This window comes from Myotis nattereri (genome assembly GCF_964212035.1).
Source record: "Myotis nattereri genome assembly, chromosome: 5".
Classification (NCBI taxonomy): domain Eukaryota; kingdom Metazoa; phylum Chordata; class Mammalia; order Chiroptera; family Vespertilionidae; genus Myotis; species Myotis nattereri.
Window position 1 is genome coordinate 1,325,735 of NC_138080.1, and position 19,635 is coordinate 1,345,369.

The window sequence follows — 19,635 nt, forward strand, 5'->3', positions numbered from 1 at the left end:
TCAGTGAAATAAGCCAGTCTCAAAAGACAAACACTGTGGCTGCATTTCCATGAAGTGACCAAGCGGGGTCATAGGGCGCCAGGGGCTAGGAGCGAGGAGAGGACGGGTTTGGTGAGTGCGGGGTTTCCGTTTGGGAAGAGGAAGTTCTAGGGGTGGTGGTGACGGCCACACAGCACTGTCACTGCATCTACTGCCCACAGGGACACCGTGAACATGGTGACAGGGTGGGTGTTGGGACCACAGCTTCTCACAGTTCTCACAACTCTCAATTAGCTTCCAAATAGCAAAACACCACCAAACTGCCTACAGTCATCCCCCGATGTTCGTTTCCAACTCGTATAGAAGAATTGATAAATCACAGCTTTCGTTTTTTGCAGAACAAGAACGAGTGAAGAGTCAAACTATGTCTTTGAAAAACAAATTAAATCCCTGCTTGTGAAAGTGTCCTCCTTCGCTCCGACAGTCGTCCCTCTGGCGGCCCGAACATCACCCTGACGGGCTGCGCATGCTCACGCGCCCTCCAGGCCAGGCCCAGAGGTTCCCGAGGCTGAGCTGACAGACCCACGGAGCCACCGGGAGGAGTGTGTGGGAGAGTTAGCCAGTTCCGGGTGTCTAGCTCTCCAACCTGACTTTTAAAACTGAAAACAGGACACTGCACAATCAGTACAATATTCCGAGTGTGTTGTCATCCTAGTTGGACTTGGGCAGAACATAAATGGTACTTTTCCTAATTCCTATGTCTCCTTCTTAGGAGCCCAGTCTGAGTGTGTGTTCACAGAAGACTGCATAATGTACCGTTTCATTATATTTTACTTGTATTATATTTTCATGTAGTCTCTTTGGAATGGAAAGATAATGAAATAGCACATTCACTATTTCAAATATTAAGGCAGACTTTTCCAATATGGATTTCTCCATGTCACCAAAAGTCAGCCAACTCTGAGGCTTAAAGGCTATCAGTCCAACCCCGTCGTTAAGGCCAACTGCCGCATCGCATGATCGACGTAATGAGGAGACAATACCTAATTCGCCTAGAAATTAAATGTACGTCAAAGTGCACAGACATTTGACAACACAGGACCCGCCCAGGACAGGTTTGCAAAGTCAGTTTCAATGTTGGATGAGGAAACAGTGACCTGCGTGGACAGTCCTTCAGCAAAGCAGCTTCTCCCTCCCCTCCCTTCCCTGCCCCTCCCCTCCTCTCCCCTCCCTGCTCCTCCCATCTCCCCTCCCCCCCTCGCCTCCCCTCCTCTCCCCCCTCCCCCTTCCATCCCCTCTCCTCCCCTCCCCTCCCCTCCCCTCCTCTCCCTTCCCTTCCCAGCATTCTGGGCAGGAGGGCACAGGGCCAGCAGCTGCATGGCTGGGCTCCTCCCAAGCAGGGCCAGCAGCAAAGAGAGCGAGTCCACGCTGAGCTCACGGGAAGGAAGGAGGGAGTCGCTCGCTGGCCTCAGGGAGCCCCGTGTTCACTCTTCTCTGTAGAAGAGGAAGAGGGAAGCTTCTGGCTGGTTATCAAGCTCATCCAGGGTTTGCGTGAAAGACACTCCCGCCTGCTCCCTCCTCACACCCTCCCCATCACCCCAGAGCAGCTCCGCACCCAAAGCCAGAAGCTAGCAACCCTACCAGTGTGGACAGACTGCCGGCCGCTCTCGGCCACGCAGGACAGGCCCGGCTCCAGCGGGGGACAGGAGGGTGGGCCTCACAAGAGAGCATGACCACACCTGCCATCAAACACAAAATCCCCGGCACCAATATTCTAACGAAACCCTGGTGCAAACAAAGACCCCACGCCAAGCCCTTCTGAACAGTCCACAGGAGCGAGGGCCGCAGAGGGCAGGCAGGTGGGATGGATGGTTCTCTGGCTTGGAACAGATGCTCCGCTGTGGACACGGCTAACTTACACCACGCCTAAATCAAGACTTTCCTCCTGGGGGCGTCTCTCTTCCCTGTTCAAAGGGAAAAGGGCCATAACTCACTTTCTTGCGTTGGAACTCTACTTGCATTTCTCTTACAGCCACCAGCATCTCTAAGTCCCAATGCTTTCTGAGCCACTGGTTACACACACATGTGCTATGTGCACTTTAACCAGGCCAGTAACCAATACGTCCTACAGTCCACTACACGGCACTGTCTCCATGGTAAACTCTGCACTTTTATCTTCAGTGTGTGTGTGTGTGTGTGTGTGTGTGTGTGTGTGTGAACAGCATTTCCTCTCCCTTAGGCATATATACAAGAGAAATAAAACATAGGTCAAGACAAAAAACTTGGACACAAATGTTCACAGCAGCATTAGCTATGCCACCAAAGAGTGGACACACCCAAATGCGACCCAGCCACACAGTGGAACTTCACTGGCCTCTGCGCGTGGCTTAGCAGGGCCGAGCCTGGAAAATATGCAAAAGGAGAGAAGCCACACCAGCACCACAAGATGCGCAACATCCAGAATAAACAGCCACCAAGCAGCAGATGGCGGTCTCCTGGAGCCGGGAGAGCCGGGGGGGGGGGGGGGGGGGTGATGTCCACAGGCAGGCAGTTCCTCTCGTGACGATGCCTTTATACCAACAGGCCTCAACCTGAACTCCTGGCCCCCCAGTCCCACCCCAGGACCCAGGTCATGGCACCACCAGAGCTCCTTTGGCCATAAACGAGGAGCTACGCCTCCATCCCCCACACACCTGGCCTCCTCCCTGTCGCAGGTCTGTGCTCCCTCCCCCCGAGAAGCAGCCTCCCCTCTGCTGCCACCTGCTCCTCTCCCGGACCCGCATTCCTGGGCAGCCAGGGGCCCGGCTTCCCCACAGGCTCACAGGGCACCGCTGCTTCGCACACCACCCGAGGCTCTTCGTCCCCTGCCCCTGCCAGGATCCCGCGCTGCTCTCCTTGCCCGTCACACCCCAGCCACGGGACCTCCTCTCTAGGGCGCCAGCTGGAGTCCCTGGCCTCTGGCCTGACTTCTCCTCCCCCGGCTGCTGCTCCTCACCCACTGGCGAGCGGCACCTCGGAGCCGTCTCCCTTGCCTCCCGCACCGTGCGGCACCGCTCCGTCCATGGCCCGCCGGCCGCTCCCACGCCAGCCTTCTCCTTGCTGCGCCCAGAACCAGGACCGGGCCTCACACAGCAGCTGCTCAATCAGCACTTGTTGGAGGGGGGCTGAGGGCGAGACACGGAACGGTAAGGCCTGGATCACTTGCCAGCTGGAGAAACGAAGTCCACGGCCACGAAACTCGGCATAAGCCCATCAGATGCATCCACGCCCGTGAGACAAAAGCTCCTCAGGGGGAGCCAGGGGGAGGCGGCTTCTCCTCCGGGGCTGAGAAGTGGGGACTCAGGCACACGCCTGGCCGTGGAGCTGGGCTGGGGGCGGGAAGGTGAGGAGTCGGCTGTCGGACACGGACCCGGGCAGTCATGATGCGCATGTGGGAGGTGAGCAGGAAGGTGAGCAGGAGTCGGAACACCGACGTGAGGGGACACAGCTCCCTCTGCTCACAGCGGCCGCAGCAGCAGCCTCTGGCTTCAGGCTTTTCTCAGGGAACAATGCAGCCCTGAGCCGCTTAGGAAAGCAAACGGACAGCGACAGAGATTCTAGAGAACTGTTAGCACCAGGGCCTTCGGGAAAACTAACCGGAAGTCCTATCATCAGGCAGCGACCGGGTGCGAGGGAAGCAGGCACGCGGACCGGAGCATTCGCGGTGCTGACCACTGAGCTGTCAGGACACACCCGGGGCCGCGGCTCAGTCTCCGCAGCAGCTACTTCCCGTCCCCGACCCGCAGTCCCGCTCCCATCAGCGCCTTCCTCCCGAGGAGGCTCCTGCCCTCCAACCAGGGCCGCTGCCAGCGGGGCCTCTTCATGCGGAGAAACGGAAGGCGCGTCCACAGACTGAGCGCAGATCCCAGGCCCCGTCGGACGGGAAGGAGTCCGCCCCCGGGCATGCCAGGTGCGGGCACCGTGCTGTCCTTCTGTGGGATGAGTTTCCTCCCCCTGGGCCCCCGCCCCCTCGGCCCTCCGCTGGGGATGAGCCCGCACCCCAGGAAGAGCACCTCGGAGGACAGGGCGGGGCTCTGCTGGGACCAGGGGCGCGTTCAGGGCCCAGCTGCTCGTTCTGACTGGCCGCACCGTCCAGGGAGCGTTAATGTAAAGCAAACACTGAGCCCTTCTCCCTCCACGTTGACAAAGTGGCAGAGTCCCTGCCGCCTCACCTGGTGGAGGCCAGGTCTCGGGCCCCCTGGCAGGCAGGCCCTCTGGGGCTGGAGTCTCACCACGTCACTGCCCACTAATGACCCCTGCGGTGCCCACGCCTCTCTGCAGCCCTAAGACTAGAGCACCCCCGCTCCTCCCCGTCCGCCCCCCCCATCCTCACCCCCTCACCCCCAGGCCGGTCTCTCCTCTCTCACCCCCAGGCCAGTCTGCGCCCCCCTCACCCCCAGGCTGGCCTCTCTTCTCTCACCGCCAGGCTTGTCTGCCCCCCCCCCAGGCCAGTCTCTCCTCTCTCACCCCTAGGCCAGTCTGCCCCCCCCCCCACCCCCAGGCCAGTCTCTCCTCTCTCACCCCCAGACTGGCCTCCTGTTCCCCGTGGACCTGGAACTGGATTCTCACCCAGATGTTGGGCACCTGGGCCGCTTGTCCCCTCACTGCCCTGAGCCCGGGGAGGAGGAATGTCCCTCACACTGACCCGGGTTCCCTCACACCAGGTCTGGGCTCTGCCCAATAACCACATTGCTTCCCTTGCTACCGACTCTGTCTCCCCCTAAGCTGCGGCTTTACCTACCACCCCCCTGGTGGGCTCCTGAAATGAGTCCTGAGTGTCTCCAGTTTTCCATTTTATTAAAAAGGCAAGGTTTTACATAGCATCTCCATTTACTCTTTAATTCTAAGAAGCAGTTGTTTTTCTTCACCCATTCAGCAAACTGCATTAAGCAGCGGCTAGACTTCCCGCCGTCTGCTTGCTGGGGTGGGGATGAGCCGGCCTCGCGCCCGCCCACCTGCCCGCCACTGGCCTGCCCGCCTGCCCGGCCTCCTGCAATCAGGGTAGGGGCTGGGCCCTCCCTGTCAGAGCCCCAAGCCCTCTGGGAGCTCTGCACCTCCTGGGGGCCGGCCCCTCCCTCCATGCCCTGAAGGAGCCCCTCCTCCACCCAGGCTCTCCTCGCTCCCCTCCTCCCCCTCGTGCTCTCTCCATCCCTCGTGGGGACCCGTCACCAGGATCCAGGCCCGGCAGCTGGAGCGACGCCCGCCTCACAGGGGAGGAGGCGCAGGCTTGCAGAGGCCAGGGAGTCGGCGAGGCCACCAGGACCGGCCAGCAGTGGGGGCAGGTCTCGAACCCAGGCCGCTGGGTCCCCTTCTCAGGACCACACCCATTGCAGTGGCCTTGTGGATCCTTGTCTGAATCTACTGCTCACAGCCCATCGAACACTTCAATGTGGCATCGCCCCCATCACAGCAGTCCCTGACTCTGACTGCTCCATGTGTGACCGACCCGGACCCCTCAGCCTCCGTCCCCTCTGTGCCCGTCTGTGCCCTGCCCATCCACCGCCTCCTCAGCGCTGCGCCCTCCCCCTCGTGTCCCTGCCACGGGGCGCCCTCACATGCTGGAAGCTGGCCTTTCTGATTTCCCACAGCTTCTCTATCTTCTGCCCCAGCAGGGATCCTGGTTCTTCCCCCACCGCGCCCTGTCCTCCTTCCTTCCATCGCGTTTCCTTCCTCAGCCGCGAGCTGCTTCACGCGCCTCCACCCCAGGTGTCAGGACAGGGGGCCTAAGCCCCCCGCGCCCCCCCCCCCCGCCCCGTCCCTGCACTTCTGTCCTTCACCGCCCAGCAATGCTGCGTCTCCTACCCTCCAGGCCAGGCCCTAAGTTTTATCGTTGGAACTGACTATATTTTATTTCATTTTATTTACTTAATCCCCACCTCAGGATATGCCTGTGTTGATTTTGAGAGACAGAGAAAGAGAGAAAGATCAATGTGAGCGAAAAACGTTGATTAGTTGCCTCCTGCACGCACCTGAGCTGGGGATCAAACCCACAACTCAGACGTGTGCCCGACCGGATGAGCTGACACTGTGTGTGTGGGACTCGTTCCAACACCTGAGCCGTGGCCCGAGTGTCCTTCCTGCCCCTGCCCTGCAGCCTGCTGGGGGGCCGTGCCCAGGGGTCCCTCCTGGCTGCTCCTCCACCTGCGCCTGCTGCACCCTTGCCCTAGAGGCAGCCATCCTGCAAGTCCCGCTGCTGGACGCCAAGCTGCAAAGGCACAGCTCACACAGGTTCATGTCGGTGGGGGTAAAGCGGCAGAGAAAATGGCTGAAAGACCATTCAGGAATAGGGTTACCGACCCAGAGACCTAGCCCAATGCCACCCAGCATCCGCTCCGAGCCCCTGCTCCCCCGGGAATGCTGCCTGGCCCACTGCCGGGCCTGGGGGAATGTGAGGGCACCTGGAGCAGCGGCCCCTCCCCCGCGCCCACACCCACCGCAGGGGCAGGGCTGTGGGGCTCGGTCCTGCAGGAAAGGCGGGGGCGGCACAGGGCAGCCTCAGGCTCACGCCCCCTCCCCCAGAGGCTGCAGAGGCCTGAGGACACAGGGCGGTGGGAGGGGTTTCCCTTTCAGAGCCATGGCTATTTCTAACCTGACCCTGTGCGTTCACAGCATGTTTCCAACCCTGGCATCTCTCCATTTGGACTTTTTGTTTGCTTCAGATTATTCCAAAACGTATTTCTACCTGAAAGTCTCCTACCTAAAACGATTTCTTAAAGTTTACAAACAAGTAACAGATAGTTAGTGAAATCAAGTAGCATTATTCCAAAGGGTAAACACTCGGCATCCTTTCTCTGTGCTAAGCCATGGGCAGAGCAGCGACAGCAGCAGGAAAGGGGAGGCACAGGCTATGGTGATTCGGGACTGGCTCTCTGTTAACATAACACAGGCCACGGGTATATTTCTTTCCAACAGACTTAAGGTTAACATTTCAATGGTGTTTCCCTTTCCCTGATCATAAAGATGCAAAAGACACAGAGGGAAAAGTCAATCAAAACAATGTTCTTTTCCAAAAATAATTTCCAAACCACACACGTCAGAGAAGCAGGCCTCAACCCCATTTGCGGGGACAGTGTTTTCTTCCCCGTTCTGCTGGACTGCCCTGAAACCAGGGGACGCACACGCAGAACAGCAGGGGCCCTGGACTCGGAAGTTTGCTCAACACCTGGAAGCGGGGTCCCCCCAGCCGGCCTCCCAGACAGTACCACCCCGTCTCCGCTTCTACAGCAGCGGGCCTCTGCTCCCACCTCAGCTCAGAACACTCCCCGTAAATACAGGCACACTGAGTGTTTCCCCTGCAAAGCTACAGGCACCCCGTCCCTGACATCAGTAAAGCTGGGAAGGAGCTGGCAAGGTAGCTTTTCACAGCTGCTAAGATCTTTGTAAGAACAGGGGCTGCTGCATGGCAGAGCCATGGGGAGGTCAGACACTATTTCCATGGAAGAACCTTAAGTGCACGATATTTTTTTCATTATTTAATAAATGATTACTTCCAACCACCAGCTCGTGCTAAGTTATAAATTATATCACACAATTCACATAACTATTAAATTTTGAGCTTTTCTTAAAAAATATGTTTAAAGCAAAAACTGGGAACAGTACACACATCTTAGGTTAAAAGCTCTAGGTCCTCCGTGTGCTCATGTAGCATCATGACATGAAGTCTGGGGGTCAATAATTCATTCACTTATTCAATAAAAACCTGAGAAGGGTGCCAGGCCGTATTCCAGACCCTGGGAATTCAGGAGCTCCCGAAAGAGGCTGAAAGCACTTCTAGACTTCCTTCTCACCCGGGTTTGAACAGAACCCTACATCCTCTGCAAGTCATTATCCAACCGGGGCTGAGGGGCGGCCCAGCTCCCTGGTGATCCACAAACACGCTCCCTGGGGCACGGGAATGTGGGTTGATTTGAAAAAATCTCTAATTATCCCCTCCTTTATCTCCCACTTAGTCACTCCATTCTTGTTTAGATCGCCCAGAGCTAAATGAAACAACACGTGGGGGCGATGAGAAGCTGCCATAACTCCGGATCAATCCGATGTTTATCCCCAGTGAGTCAGGCGGTGCCCAGCGCCCACCTCACCTCCGCCTCCCTCCCCGCCTGGCTGCCAGGGAAAGTGCCTGCTCTCCGGAAACTCTCTGCTCAGGCTGAGCATCTCCATCCAGCTGGTCTGGACTGGTACCGTTTTCTTCCTCGCTCCTCACATTGTTTATAATACCCTCTTAATTTGTGTCTTTTCTACCAGCTTTAAATTCAAACCGGCTCTTTTCAGCTCCCCGTTCAGACAACTCCCCCGGAAGCCTTCCTGGCCCCTCAGCAACCCCCGCTCCGCCCGCACCTCCAGGCCAGCGCTTCCCCTCTGGGCCCCGCACCTGGCAGGGCCCATGGCTCCTCCAGCTCCTCCCCGTGAGGAAGGACCGGAAGGACCGTATCTCAGTGCCTTTATTTGTCCTGCACCAGGTCTGCAAGCAGGTTTGCAAGCAAGGGGAGCACCTGGGGTGTTCTGTATGTTTTTAAACTGAAATTTAGAATCACTGCCCCCCAATTCGGTTTCACTGATTATGTAAATGTCATGGGTGGAAATGGACACAACTTTCAGGACAAAACTGGCAACATTTTATCAAGAATTCTGGAAAATCAACCCTCTAACCTATTAACTCTCCTTTACGAATATTTCCTAAGAATCAGAAATCTAAAGACAAATTTTACTATTATGGCATTTATCATAGCAAAGAACAATTTTTAAAAAACCAGTTATACTAATGTTTTACTCATTGATGTATAATTCGTAAAAAATTCAAAGAATTTTTAGTAAAAGAGATATTTTACAATATTAAGCAGTACACAAAATTGTATATTTTAGTCCAGTATTCTGAGAATTATTTTTAAAAAGAAAGAAGACAAAAGATTAACAGTGACTGGAGAAATTAAACTATAAATATGTCTTCTTTCTATTTTTCTGTATTTCCCCAGATTCTATATTTTTATATAATTTTTAATGTTTTTATACAAATTAGTAACAAATAATTAAGAACATATTTCAGAGCTATGTCCAGATTGTATAATTCTTTCTGTACCTAACCACTATTTATGTACAAGCTTTAATATAAAAGAGCATATACAATTTGTTTAATTAAAACATTCATAATGGCTGAAGTTTCTACTAAATGGCCAAAATGCTCAGCGGAGCTAATTTTCACATACCACTTCTGCCACCATGACTACAACCTTAAGTTGCCTTTCAAAACTATGAATGGCATTTTGGAATATGAAAAGAATAGCATATTTTCTAAAAATGTGTGTGCGTGTGTGTGTCCACTCAAAGCTGTAGACTCACAAAACCCCTGGTTTCCGGGAACGCACCCCACAAGGAAAGCCTGGGGGGCAGGCGGGGGGCTACAGGGCAGGTGCTGCGGGCCCAGGGCCTCCAGCTGGGAGGCAGCCGCCTAGGCCTCCCGCCGGCTCTGGGATGACAGACACGGCAGCTGTGACAGCTGGCCTTACCTGCCTTTACTCAACCATCAAATCATCTCCATAAGCAAATAACTGCCATCCGCTGTGTATCCAAAACGCCATAAAGTATCACCAAAAGCCTTTCTAAAACGAGCTTCTTTGAAACGTGTCAAAGCAAGCACCCCGGAGTGCAGCGATTAATTTCTAATTCCCAAGTCATTTCATTCTTCCCTGATGATCAGTGAATCTTTGTTGCAACTCAGAGCCTCAGGCTCCTCTATTTAAAAGGAGAGAGCAGTCTATCCAGAGGGTGCTGTGTGGATTAAAGAAGACCAAGTGTCTGTAAGAGTATACTGTTGCTTAGAAGGTTCTCTTTAAACAATGACTAACAGCACTTTCATTTTCTTATTATTCCTATTATTATCATTGATTTGGTGGTAATAAAGTCAAGAAGTGAAAAGGAGAATGGAGTGTCAGAAAAGAGCTAATAAGCTAAAAGAATCAGTGATGTTGCTGCTCTGTGTGTAACTGCGATGATACTGAAGGTAGTAAGAATCAAAAGCAAACAAACAAGTAAAGCTGACTTCTCCCTCTCAAACCTCCCAGTGCCCCACTCCTGGAGAGAGACGGGTTCTGCAGACGAAAGGCCTATGAATTCACCTTAAGAAGTATTGTTCTATCTACCTGAACTGAATCATAGGAATTCTGTCACCTAAGAACAGTTCAACTTCATTTAAAAGTATTTAATTCTAAAAATAACTTTATATTGATAGTTGCAATAAGTTTACGATATGAGTAAAATAACATTTTCATGACAAGCAGATATTAAGCTATTTTGAACAATCTCTCCAAATTGTTTATTTGCATCTGGGCACCTGAACACCAGCTGCGTCCTGGCTTAAGTTCCTATTTCAGTCCGTGTTAGAGGCGCGCCTGCCTGTCTCCCTGGGCAGGAAGATCCCACCTCCTTTGAAACCCACAGCCTGACTCAGGCCAGACTCGAGCACGTCAAGTCCTCACGACACCTATTTGCTGGGTAAGCCTCGTTTCTCCTAACACTCTGCCCTTGTAATCATTCCATATTTATTCAATAAAAACACATAAAGTAAGGTCACACATGTGAATGTGACCAGTAATCTATAAAGTGGTGTGAAATATGTTACTATTATAAAGGTACTATGTTTTAGACTAAAAATATTGCTAGAGACTCCATTTAATGTATCACAGTGAAGTGATACTATAATAACTTACACACTTTAACACACCTCTTATGTAAACAATCATTGATTCATTGCCAATATTTATTTTTAAAAGCCTTGTACACATTATATTCTAATAAATGGAGACAGATGTTTTTAAAAAAATACCCACCCAGTCCTAGCGACACTAGCAGAGTGGCTGCCTCAATATCAGCCAAGGAAGATTATAAAAAATTAATTAAAATTCCAGTTAACAAAAGAAATCAAATGCCCAAGAAAATACTACTATGTGCTTCATAGCAACTCACACTTAACATTAAAAGAACTATAAAAAGTGATTAGCTACCAACTTTTACATTCTGCAGTGAGCTGATTCAGTGTGTCAATGGGAAGACAAAAACTGCTCTCACGTGTAACAATGAGGTTCCCAGGGTGCTCAGTTCCGGCCACAGAATCTGCCCACACAATCTGCCCACAGACGCTGACCCTGGTTGTTAGGGTCACAGCCAGGGACCTGGCAACCACAGCTTTGCTAAGTCTGCCTTATTTAAATGATGCTGGAACACAAAAGGAATTATTATTTCCTAGAAATGTAGATATGCATTTCCATTTTATTTCCTAACTGGTTTTGAACAGCAATAACATTTTCATTCACCAAAAGAGGAAAATAAATGTCTAATGCCAGGGCCTATGTGAGGATGGAAATACAATTAAACGTAACTAAAGAACACGGCATGAGAAGGATGATGCATGCCATTCTGGGGACCAATGATTGAAGAGTCGTAGAGATTCTATGAACAAAAATAAAAATGATTTACTAATTTTTCTTAAAACATTGTGGGAGCCATGAAACTTGAAAAAATATTAATTTGTTTAATGAGTTCTAAATAATCAAATCAGTAACTTATATTCAGAACAAGTTGACTCACCTACATCATTTCATCTATTTGTACTTCAAGACAAGTAACCAGAGGCTGAGAAATTACATAATTTCTGGACTATCTAAATGCCAACATAGAGAAAGAGGAATAAGAGTTAGTTACTGACGTACCTATTATAGCATAACAGAGGAACTTCAGAACATATATTCAACCTTCGGGTTTCACGGCTGAGACCTAATGGTGTGTACATGGCCAAGTAGCTTCATCAAGTCATCAGTATGTAGGAACTAACAGAAGTAGCAGCATCGACTGCCAACATGACTTAATTGCATTATGTCTGAAGAGTTATAGAAAAATAAGATTTGAAACTCTTTTCTAACTTCTGTAGCAGAGTAAAGTAACTACACTTATCACAGCATAATTATTTTCAGCTTCCGTTAGAATTCACTGTATTTAACAAACACAGGGACCCCTGACACATCACACTCTACGTCATGAGCGGTTTCTAATGATCAAAAAATACCACAGGAGACGCACAGCAAGTCACCACGACCCTAAAAACCTTTCAGCCCCGGGAGGCTTGACAATGCAGAATCCACCCCCTGTCCTGTTTCTAAAGACACCAGTCGTCAGGGCCACCAGCCACCGGTTCTGACCTCAGCACTGCCCTGCGGGACCTTCCAGAACCTGACAGCACCTCACAGCAACAATCGTGTCAAAACAGACAAAAAACCAAGAGAGCAAGCCACAGGAGCACTGCCTAAGCACTAACCTAACTGTTTGGGCTCAAAGTGATCCAATTCTAATTCTCATGGTAAACACATGAGACAAACTCCAAGTACCACCACCGAGCATGGACCAAGCACGCTCTCTCTTCCCATCTCACACAGCACTTCTCAGAAGGCAGGAATTACATATAAAATAGCAGATGCTTGAGACTTTTCTACATTATTTATTTTTATTTTTTTTTAAGATATCTTTATTGATTTCAGAGAAGGGAGAGGGAAAGGGAGAGAGAAACATCAATGATGAGAGAGAATCATGGATCGGCTGCCTTCTGTATGCCCCACATGGGGGATCAAGCCCACCACCTGGGCATGTGCCCTGACCAGGAATCAAACCGTGACTTCCTGGTTCATAGGTCGATGCTCAACCACTGAGCCACACCTGCCGGGCTACATTATTTATTTTTAAAACAAGCCAAATTATATGAGTGTAATTATCTATCTGATCAGAATTGCATAAGGAAGCCCTGTGCACAGGTGTTAACGCAAAAGGAATGAAATTCTTCATGACTCTGAGTCTCCCAAATATGGTGTGTGACCAGCCGCTGAGGAAGCGCAGCTGAGAAGGTCTGCTGGAAACCCACCAGGACCTGCGGAGGAGTGCGGGGGGGGGGGGGGGGGGGGGGGCGTCTGGGTGTGCAGATCAGATCTGTGCAGGAATGCAGCCACATTTTTGGCAATTCCCTTATGGTCTTGGATGACAATCACTGACAATGGCCTTCTTCTTCAGTTGTAATGTTATATTTAAAGAACATTATTTTGGTTGAAGGACCTGTCTGGTTGGTCTTTAAAACTAATAGGTTCAAAACTCGGATTTACAAAGGTATGTGGCATTTCAAATAAAACACAAATTTTTACAAAAAAGAAAAAGTATATGTTCCACAAAAAACACCATATGCGCCCCCGAAAAAAACAAAAAATTTAGCGTGCTATTTTGCATTTCATCCTACATTGCCCTTTGCATAAAATGTTTGTGATAGTAGTGTTTCAGGATCATTGTATTCTGGGCATGGAGTGTTTTAAAGCAGAACTCATCTTTTAAAGCATATGCTCTGATACACTTTACAGATGACTTCACGCCCCGATGTGCTTGTTCTGAAGAAACGAGGTGCCTCCCTCCTTTCCACTCGATTTAAGAGCCATGTCTGGTCCTGGTCACTCTACCTGGCCATCCTGTGTCCTCCAGGCTGTGGCCTGTGACACTCTACAACGAAAGCACAGCATTTCTCCTCCGAGGGTGTATGATTTAATGTGGGTATATATTAAACAAAAGTATACATTCAAAGGCACAAGTAATTTATAACCAGTTAAACTGTTTTGACAATATAAAATGAATTAAACTTCTTGAAGGAGAAGTACCATCATATTTTCAGGTGAGCAGTAGTAATAGATAACATAGACACAGCGCTTGGCAACTTAACAAGTGAATCTCATACAATTCAATGACTCCTCACAACCACCCATGATTCTGTCTGGCATCCTCCCCTCCAATCTCACTGAGGAAGAACCTGCGATCAAAATAACATAGAAACCGACGCGGTTCCACCTACTGGTGGTGGAGCCTGGAAGCCAATTGGGCTCTGATTGACCTTCCAGATAGGTCAGCTCACTGGCTCACCACAACCCACAGAGATAAGAGCAGCTAACCGCACGCCCAGCACGGGCCCTCAGTGGTGACTTGTCACTCCTCACATGCCCCACAACAGCAAGTGTTCTAGTGTTACCCCGTTTTCAAGGTGAGAAAATCGAGGCTCACTGGAAGCACCTAAGTGCCCAAGAGCAGCTAGCAGGCAGAGGAGTGAGAATTTACTCATTTGCGGCAGGTTAAGGCCAAGCAGGTGAGGAGCCGCCTGCAGACCAAGGAGAGGGGAGGAGAGTGGGAGGCTGGTCTTCTGTCCTGCACCCACCACCTCTCCAGAATGAACGTAACTGGGACAGTGGGGGGCGTGCCTCCAGGAGGGCAAGGGGGCTTGAAGTGCAGACTGCTCTTTCAGCAGATGATGGGCAGAGAGGGGACAGGAGCTGTGGAGGGGGGAGAGAAAGGAAAGAGGTAGGAGGAAAGAGGAGGGAGGAGGGAATGGGAAGAGGGAGAGGGAGGAGGGAGGAGGGAATGGGAGAAGGGAGGGGGAGAGAGAGGAAAGAGGAGGGAGGAGGGAGGAGCAGGAGGGAGGAAGGAGGAGGGAGGAGGGGGAGGAGCTTGGGAGGAGGGAGAAAGGAGGAGGGAGGAGGAGGAGGGAGAGGGAGGAGGAGGAGGGAGAGGGAGGAAGGAGGAGGAGGGAGGAGGGAGAGGGAGGAAGGAGGAGGAGGGAGGAGGGAGGAGGAGGGAGGAGGAGGGGGAGAGAGGAGGGAGAGGGAGGAGGAGGAGGAGGAGAGAGGAGGGAGGAGGAGGGAGGAGGAGGGGGAGGGAGGAGGAGGGGGAGGGAGGAGGAGGAGGAGGGAGGAGGAGGGGGAGGGAGGAGGAGGAGGGAGAGGGAGGAAGGAGGAGGAGGGAGGAGGGAGGAGGGAGGAGGGAGAGGGAGGAAGGAGGAGGAGGGAGGAGAGAGGAGGGAGGGAGGAGGGAGAGAGGAGGGAGAGAGGAGGGAGAGAGAGGAGGGAGAAGGAGGAGGAGGAGGAGGAGGAGAGGAGAGGAGAGAGAGGAGGGGGAGGGAGGAGGGAGGAGGAGGGGGAGGGAGGAGGAGGGAGGAGGAGGAGGGAGGAGGAGGGAGGAGGAGGGGGAGAGAGGAGGGAGAGAGAGGAGGGAGGAGGAGGGAGGAGGAGGGGGAGAGAGGAGGGAGAGAGAGGAGGGAGAGAGAGGAGGAGGAGGGGGAGAGAGGAGGGAGAGGGAGGAAGGAGGAGGAGGGAGGAGGGAGGAGGAGGGGGAGAGAGGAGGGAGAGAGAGGAGGGAGAAGGAGGAGGAGGAGGAGGGGGAGGGAGGAGGGAGAGGGAGAAGGAGGGGGGTAGGAGGGAGGAGGAGGGGGAGGGAGGAGGAGGGGGAGAGAGGAGGGAGAGAGAGGAGGGAGAAGGAGGAGGAGGAGGAGGGGGAGGGAGGAGGGAGAGGGAGAAGGAGGGGGGTAGGAGGGAGGAGGAGGGGGAGGGAGGAGGGAGGAGAGGAGGGAGGAGGAGGAGGGGGAGGGAGGAGGGAGAGGACATGGCGTCTGCCTCTCAGCATGGGTCAGGTGGATGAAGAGGGACACTCTAATTCAAGAAACCGCAAAGGGAAGCACAGCGTGTCTGCTCTGCGGGAAAAGTCAGCCACTGGAACTCTGGGAGGGCTGAGATGCCTGGGAAAGAAGTGCGTCCCAATGGTGCCCAGGGCCTGGCGCCCACACGGAGGAGATGGCACCAGCACTGACAGGGGGCCCTCCACACTTCCTAACAACTGAAGTGTCAGCTGCAGGGTAGCAGCTCCCCTCCCTGGAGAAAGCCTTCCTTGGGGAGCAGCAGCGTGAAGGGAGCACCCCTGGGCCATGTGCTCCGCTGCTTCTGGCCTGCGGCCTGGCCTGCTTGGCACAGAGGCTCCTCAGAATCACAACCCAACCCCCCGAACCAATTCCCTGAAATGCCCGTCTACACCCACAGGCCACGCTCAGGTGGGATTTGCAACAAATCTCGGCAGAGGCCAAGGCAGTGATGTCACAGGCCAAGGCAGCAGCACTCTTTGAAGACGAATTAAGACCTGATGGAACTCCTTTTCTTATTGCTTAGATAAAACAAACCAGGTCACTGAAGCGGGCTGACACTCCGCATTTTGTTCATGTTCGTTTCGTGTTTCTTTCGTTAAGCCATCAATCCCCACGGCAATGCCTCAGCCACATGCTCACAATAACCGGGTGCCTCACATTTCAGGAGGAGGACTTCCGCAGGAGTCCAAAGAAGGAACGCAAGTGCAGGGAGGGCGCGCCAAGTTTCTTGCTTATGTCAACAGCTATTCACGAGCATGAATTATCTCTGTGGCTACTGAGCATGTGCAAAACACATTCCGGGTCTGTGAGCAATCTCCCTGCTAAGGCCAAGGGGAGGGCTGAAGTGCACATGGAAATGTCAAAACCGGCTGAACTTCCTAGAATACAGCAGTCAAATTTTTCCTCCCAGCGCCATGAGTGTTAAATATACCTTGATGAATTAAGTTCAAGTGTAACTACAACTGAAATATATGAATCAACTGAGCTCTGACCTATTTTCCTCTCAAAAGCAAAAGGAAACAATGATAGCTGTGCGACTTACATTTTTTCCATTCCAGCGGCTTTTGAAAGTTACTTCACAGTAGAGCTAAAGGCAAAATACACTTCGTGACATTTATTTGCTTTGAAATATAGTTGTGTTATTGCTCATAGGACAGAATTTTTATAAAAACTTGTTAAGTTATATTTGTTCCTTTATTTTTAAACTGTATAGACCAAGAGGCATTCGGGAGAACTAATCTCAGTATGTGACCGCCACCTAAGCCCATCATTCAGCGACAACCATGTGATGTGCTTGCAAGAGGAGCACAAAGGTAACAGACACGCACAGTGGACACCACCTACCCCTGGCAGACAGCTTCTTGGTGTTGATGATTTTGGCAGCATATTCTTGACCAGTAGGGATTTTCATACATCTTCTCACCACTGAGAAAGCCCCCCTGAAAACAAAACATTGCCAGGTCACCTCTATAATCAGCTCTGACGGTTACTTAAAAATGACAGCATGTGGAGCATTTCCGGTGAAGGTAGTGAACTGTCAAATATCAGTGCGCTAGCACTATCCAGAAAATGACCCACTCTTCCTGGAAGCCCGGACCAGCCTTGATGCCGAGAACAGAGTAAATCTTATTTAACTGGGAGCACACATCGTTAATCAACAAAATGACAGGGACTGCCAATTCCCAGGCTCCTGTTTGCACATGCAATAGGAAAACCTTTTGCAGTTCCCACTCACACCGCCCCAAATGCTCCAGAGAAAACACCCCTGCACAGAGGCGAGCTGCGGAAGAGCAGCAGAAATATCCAGGTAAGAAAAATTAACGTGGCTCCAAGTGAGTAAAGATGGCGATTGTTTTCATTAGAATATAAATCCTGGGAACATTGGTGTGGTTTAACGTGGTGATTTCTCCGTGCCAGTTTTGGGCTGGGGGAGGGGAGAGATTTGAATTAAGCTGCTCTTCCGACACATTCTCCATGTTTTAACAAACAATGCATAAACATGTAAGGCTAGAAAGTTCATTCCATCTAAAAGGTATTTCCATTTCCTCCAATTCAGCTGCAGGAACATCATCACACACCGCACCATCTCATCAGTAATCATGGAAACAGGCAGAGGATTGGGTTTGGGTCAGATGCTGCATAAACCATCAATCAGCATCCGGGTCGCCCCAGGGTCCCTGTGCACTACCGACCCTCAGCAAATCAGTGCCTCCTGCACACCTCCAGCCCCTGGGTCCCCGCGCACGGGCCTGGGGGATGGGGGGTGGGGGGCTCCCCTTGGCCTCCCTGCACATCTCCAGCCCCTGGGTCCCAGCGCACGGGCCTGGGAGGTGGCGGGGGGCGGGGGGGCTCCCCTTGGCCTCCCTACACATCTCCAGCCCCTGGGTCCCCGCGCTCGGGCCTGAGGGGTGGGGTGGGGGGGCTCCCCTTGGCCTCCCTGCACACCTCCAGCCCCTGGGTCCCCGCGCACGGGTCTGGAGGGGCGGGGGGGCTCCCCTTGGCCTCCCTACACATCTCCAGGCCCTGGGTCCCCGCGCTCGGGCCTGGGCAGGTCCTTGCTCTCTCCCTGCACGCCTCCAGCGGTCCCGCAGGTCCACGCACTGCTAGGCCACCTGGGGACACCACGGCGCCCAAAGGGCTCTCGGGCTGCCTGTAAGTCCTCCGAGGAAGCGGGGATGCGCGCGAGCCCTGGGAGGGGACGGTGGGGGAGTCACCCGGGACCAGGGGTGACCGTGGCGCGGGGCAGGGTCGGCCTTGCCCGGGCCCCTCTCTGGACGTGGAACTCGGGGCGTCAGTGACACGGCACGGCGGGGACAGCGCGACCCGGGCGCGCGTGGTCTCCCCGCGGGCTCCGGAGGCATCTCGGCTCACAGAGAACGCTCTACGACTGCGGGTTCTCCGACTGCGGGGCCCGCCGGCTCCGATGCGGGCGGGGGCAAGGCGCCCGGTCCGAGCCGCCCCCGCGGAGAGCACCCTCCCGGCCTCCCCGGCGCCGCGCTTACTTTCCGAGCTCTTCGAAGAGCTGGTACTCGTCCGTGAACCGGGTGCAGGTGGTGGTGGAGGCCATCGTGGGGCCGCGCTGTCCCCGGGCCCGCTCGCCGCCCGCGTCCGCGAGTGGCTGCCCGCCGGATCGCGCGGGGCGGGGGCGACCTCAGTGGGCTCCTGCTCGTCCGCGCGGCCCTGCGGCCCCTCCGGACGCCGTGCGCCCTTCTCCCGCGGCCCTCCCCGCCGCAGGGGCACCGCGCTCGGTAACCCGGGCCGCGAAGCGGAAAACAGGCGGCGCTGGGCGAGACGCGAGCAGCCAGCAGCTGCGAATGATCCTGGGCCCGCGGGCGGGGCGGGGGCGCGCGGCCGGGGGAGGAGCCTGGGCGGGGCTCCTTCGCGGGAGGGGCGGGGCTATGGGCGGGACCCAGCGGCAAGGGGAGGAGCCTGAGCGGGGCTCCTTCGCGCGAGGGGCGGGGGCGGAGCCAGCGAGAAGGGGCGGAGCCAGCCGCGAGGGCGGGGGTGGGGCATGGTGCAGGGGCGGGGAGGTAGGAGGGGCACTTGCGGGGCTGGAGGGCCGGCGCCCCCGGAACGACTGCCTCCGCCTCGCGGTCCTGAGGCCCTCGGCGGCCCCCGCCGGCCCCTCCGGTGTCGCTCGCTCCCGCGTGGGGAGCGGCGGGGCCGGGCCGACGGGGCGCAGGACTGGGCGGCGCGTGACCGCGGGGGCGGCGGCCCCTCCGCGAGGGAGACCCCGCCGGGCCGTGCCTCCCTCCCAGCACTGCCCCGGCCCCGCCTTCCCGCCGCCTCCGGTCGGGGTGCTCACACTCGGGCGGCCCCCAGCGGGTCGCCGGCGGCCGTCACGGTGGCGGAATGAAAGCAGAAACGCCGCCCCCGGCCACACCTCCGCTCCTCAGGGCCGCCCCGTCCGCTCCGTCAGCTCCGAGAGGAAGGCGGTTCTCGCGAGGTTTGCGCGCCGCTGGTGAGGCGGGGCCTCTGGGGGGCGGGGCCGTGGTCACGCACCCGGTGGGCTGACGTCATCCGCACCACGTGAGCCCGCCTCGCCCGACCCCCTGCAGAGAGGCCGAGGGCGGGTCGCGGGTCCCCCAGGCGCGCTGCGCTCCGCTCCGCCGGGTGGTGCACGCGTGTCCTGCGGGGAG

General features: G+C 54.3%; 1 protein-coding gene across 5 annotated transcripts in view; it reads right to left on the reverse strand.

Annotated features, from left to right (window-relative positions):
- The window catches only part of CAMK2D (calcium/calmodulin dependent protein kinase II delta), a 153,290-nt gene extending 134,455 nt beyond the window's left edge, over positions 1 to 18,835 (reverse strand). For 3 of the 5 annotated variants that reach the window (XM_081092200.1, XM_081092199.1, XM_081092197.1), the window contains exons 1-2: positions 18,499 to 18,698; positions 16,841 to 16,935 (exon numbers count right to left, since the gene is read on the reverse strand). In XM_081092200.1, coding sequence (XP_080948326.1) covers positions 16,841 to 16,935; positions 18,499 to 18,563 — 160 coding nt within the window. In that variant the 5' untranslated portion in view covers positions 18,564 to 18,698. Of the gene's footprint in view, positions 1 to 16,840; positions 16,936 to 18,498 lie in introns of all 5 variants that reach the window. The other 2 variants (XM_081092198.1, XM_081092201.1) reach the window with 2 other exon arrangements.
- Between the last annotated feature and the right edge of the window lie 800 nt (positions 18,836 to 19,635).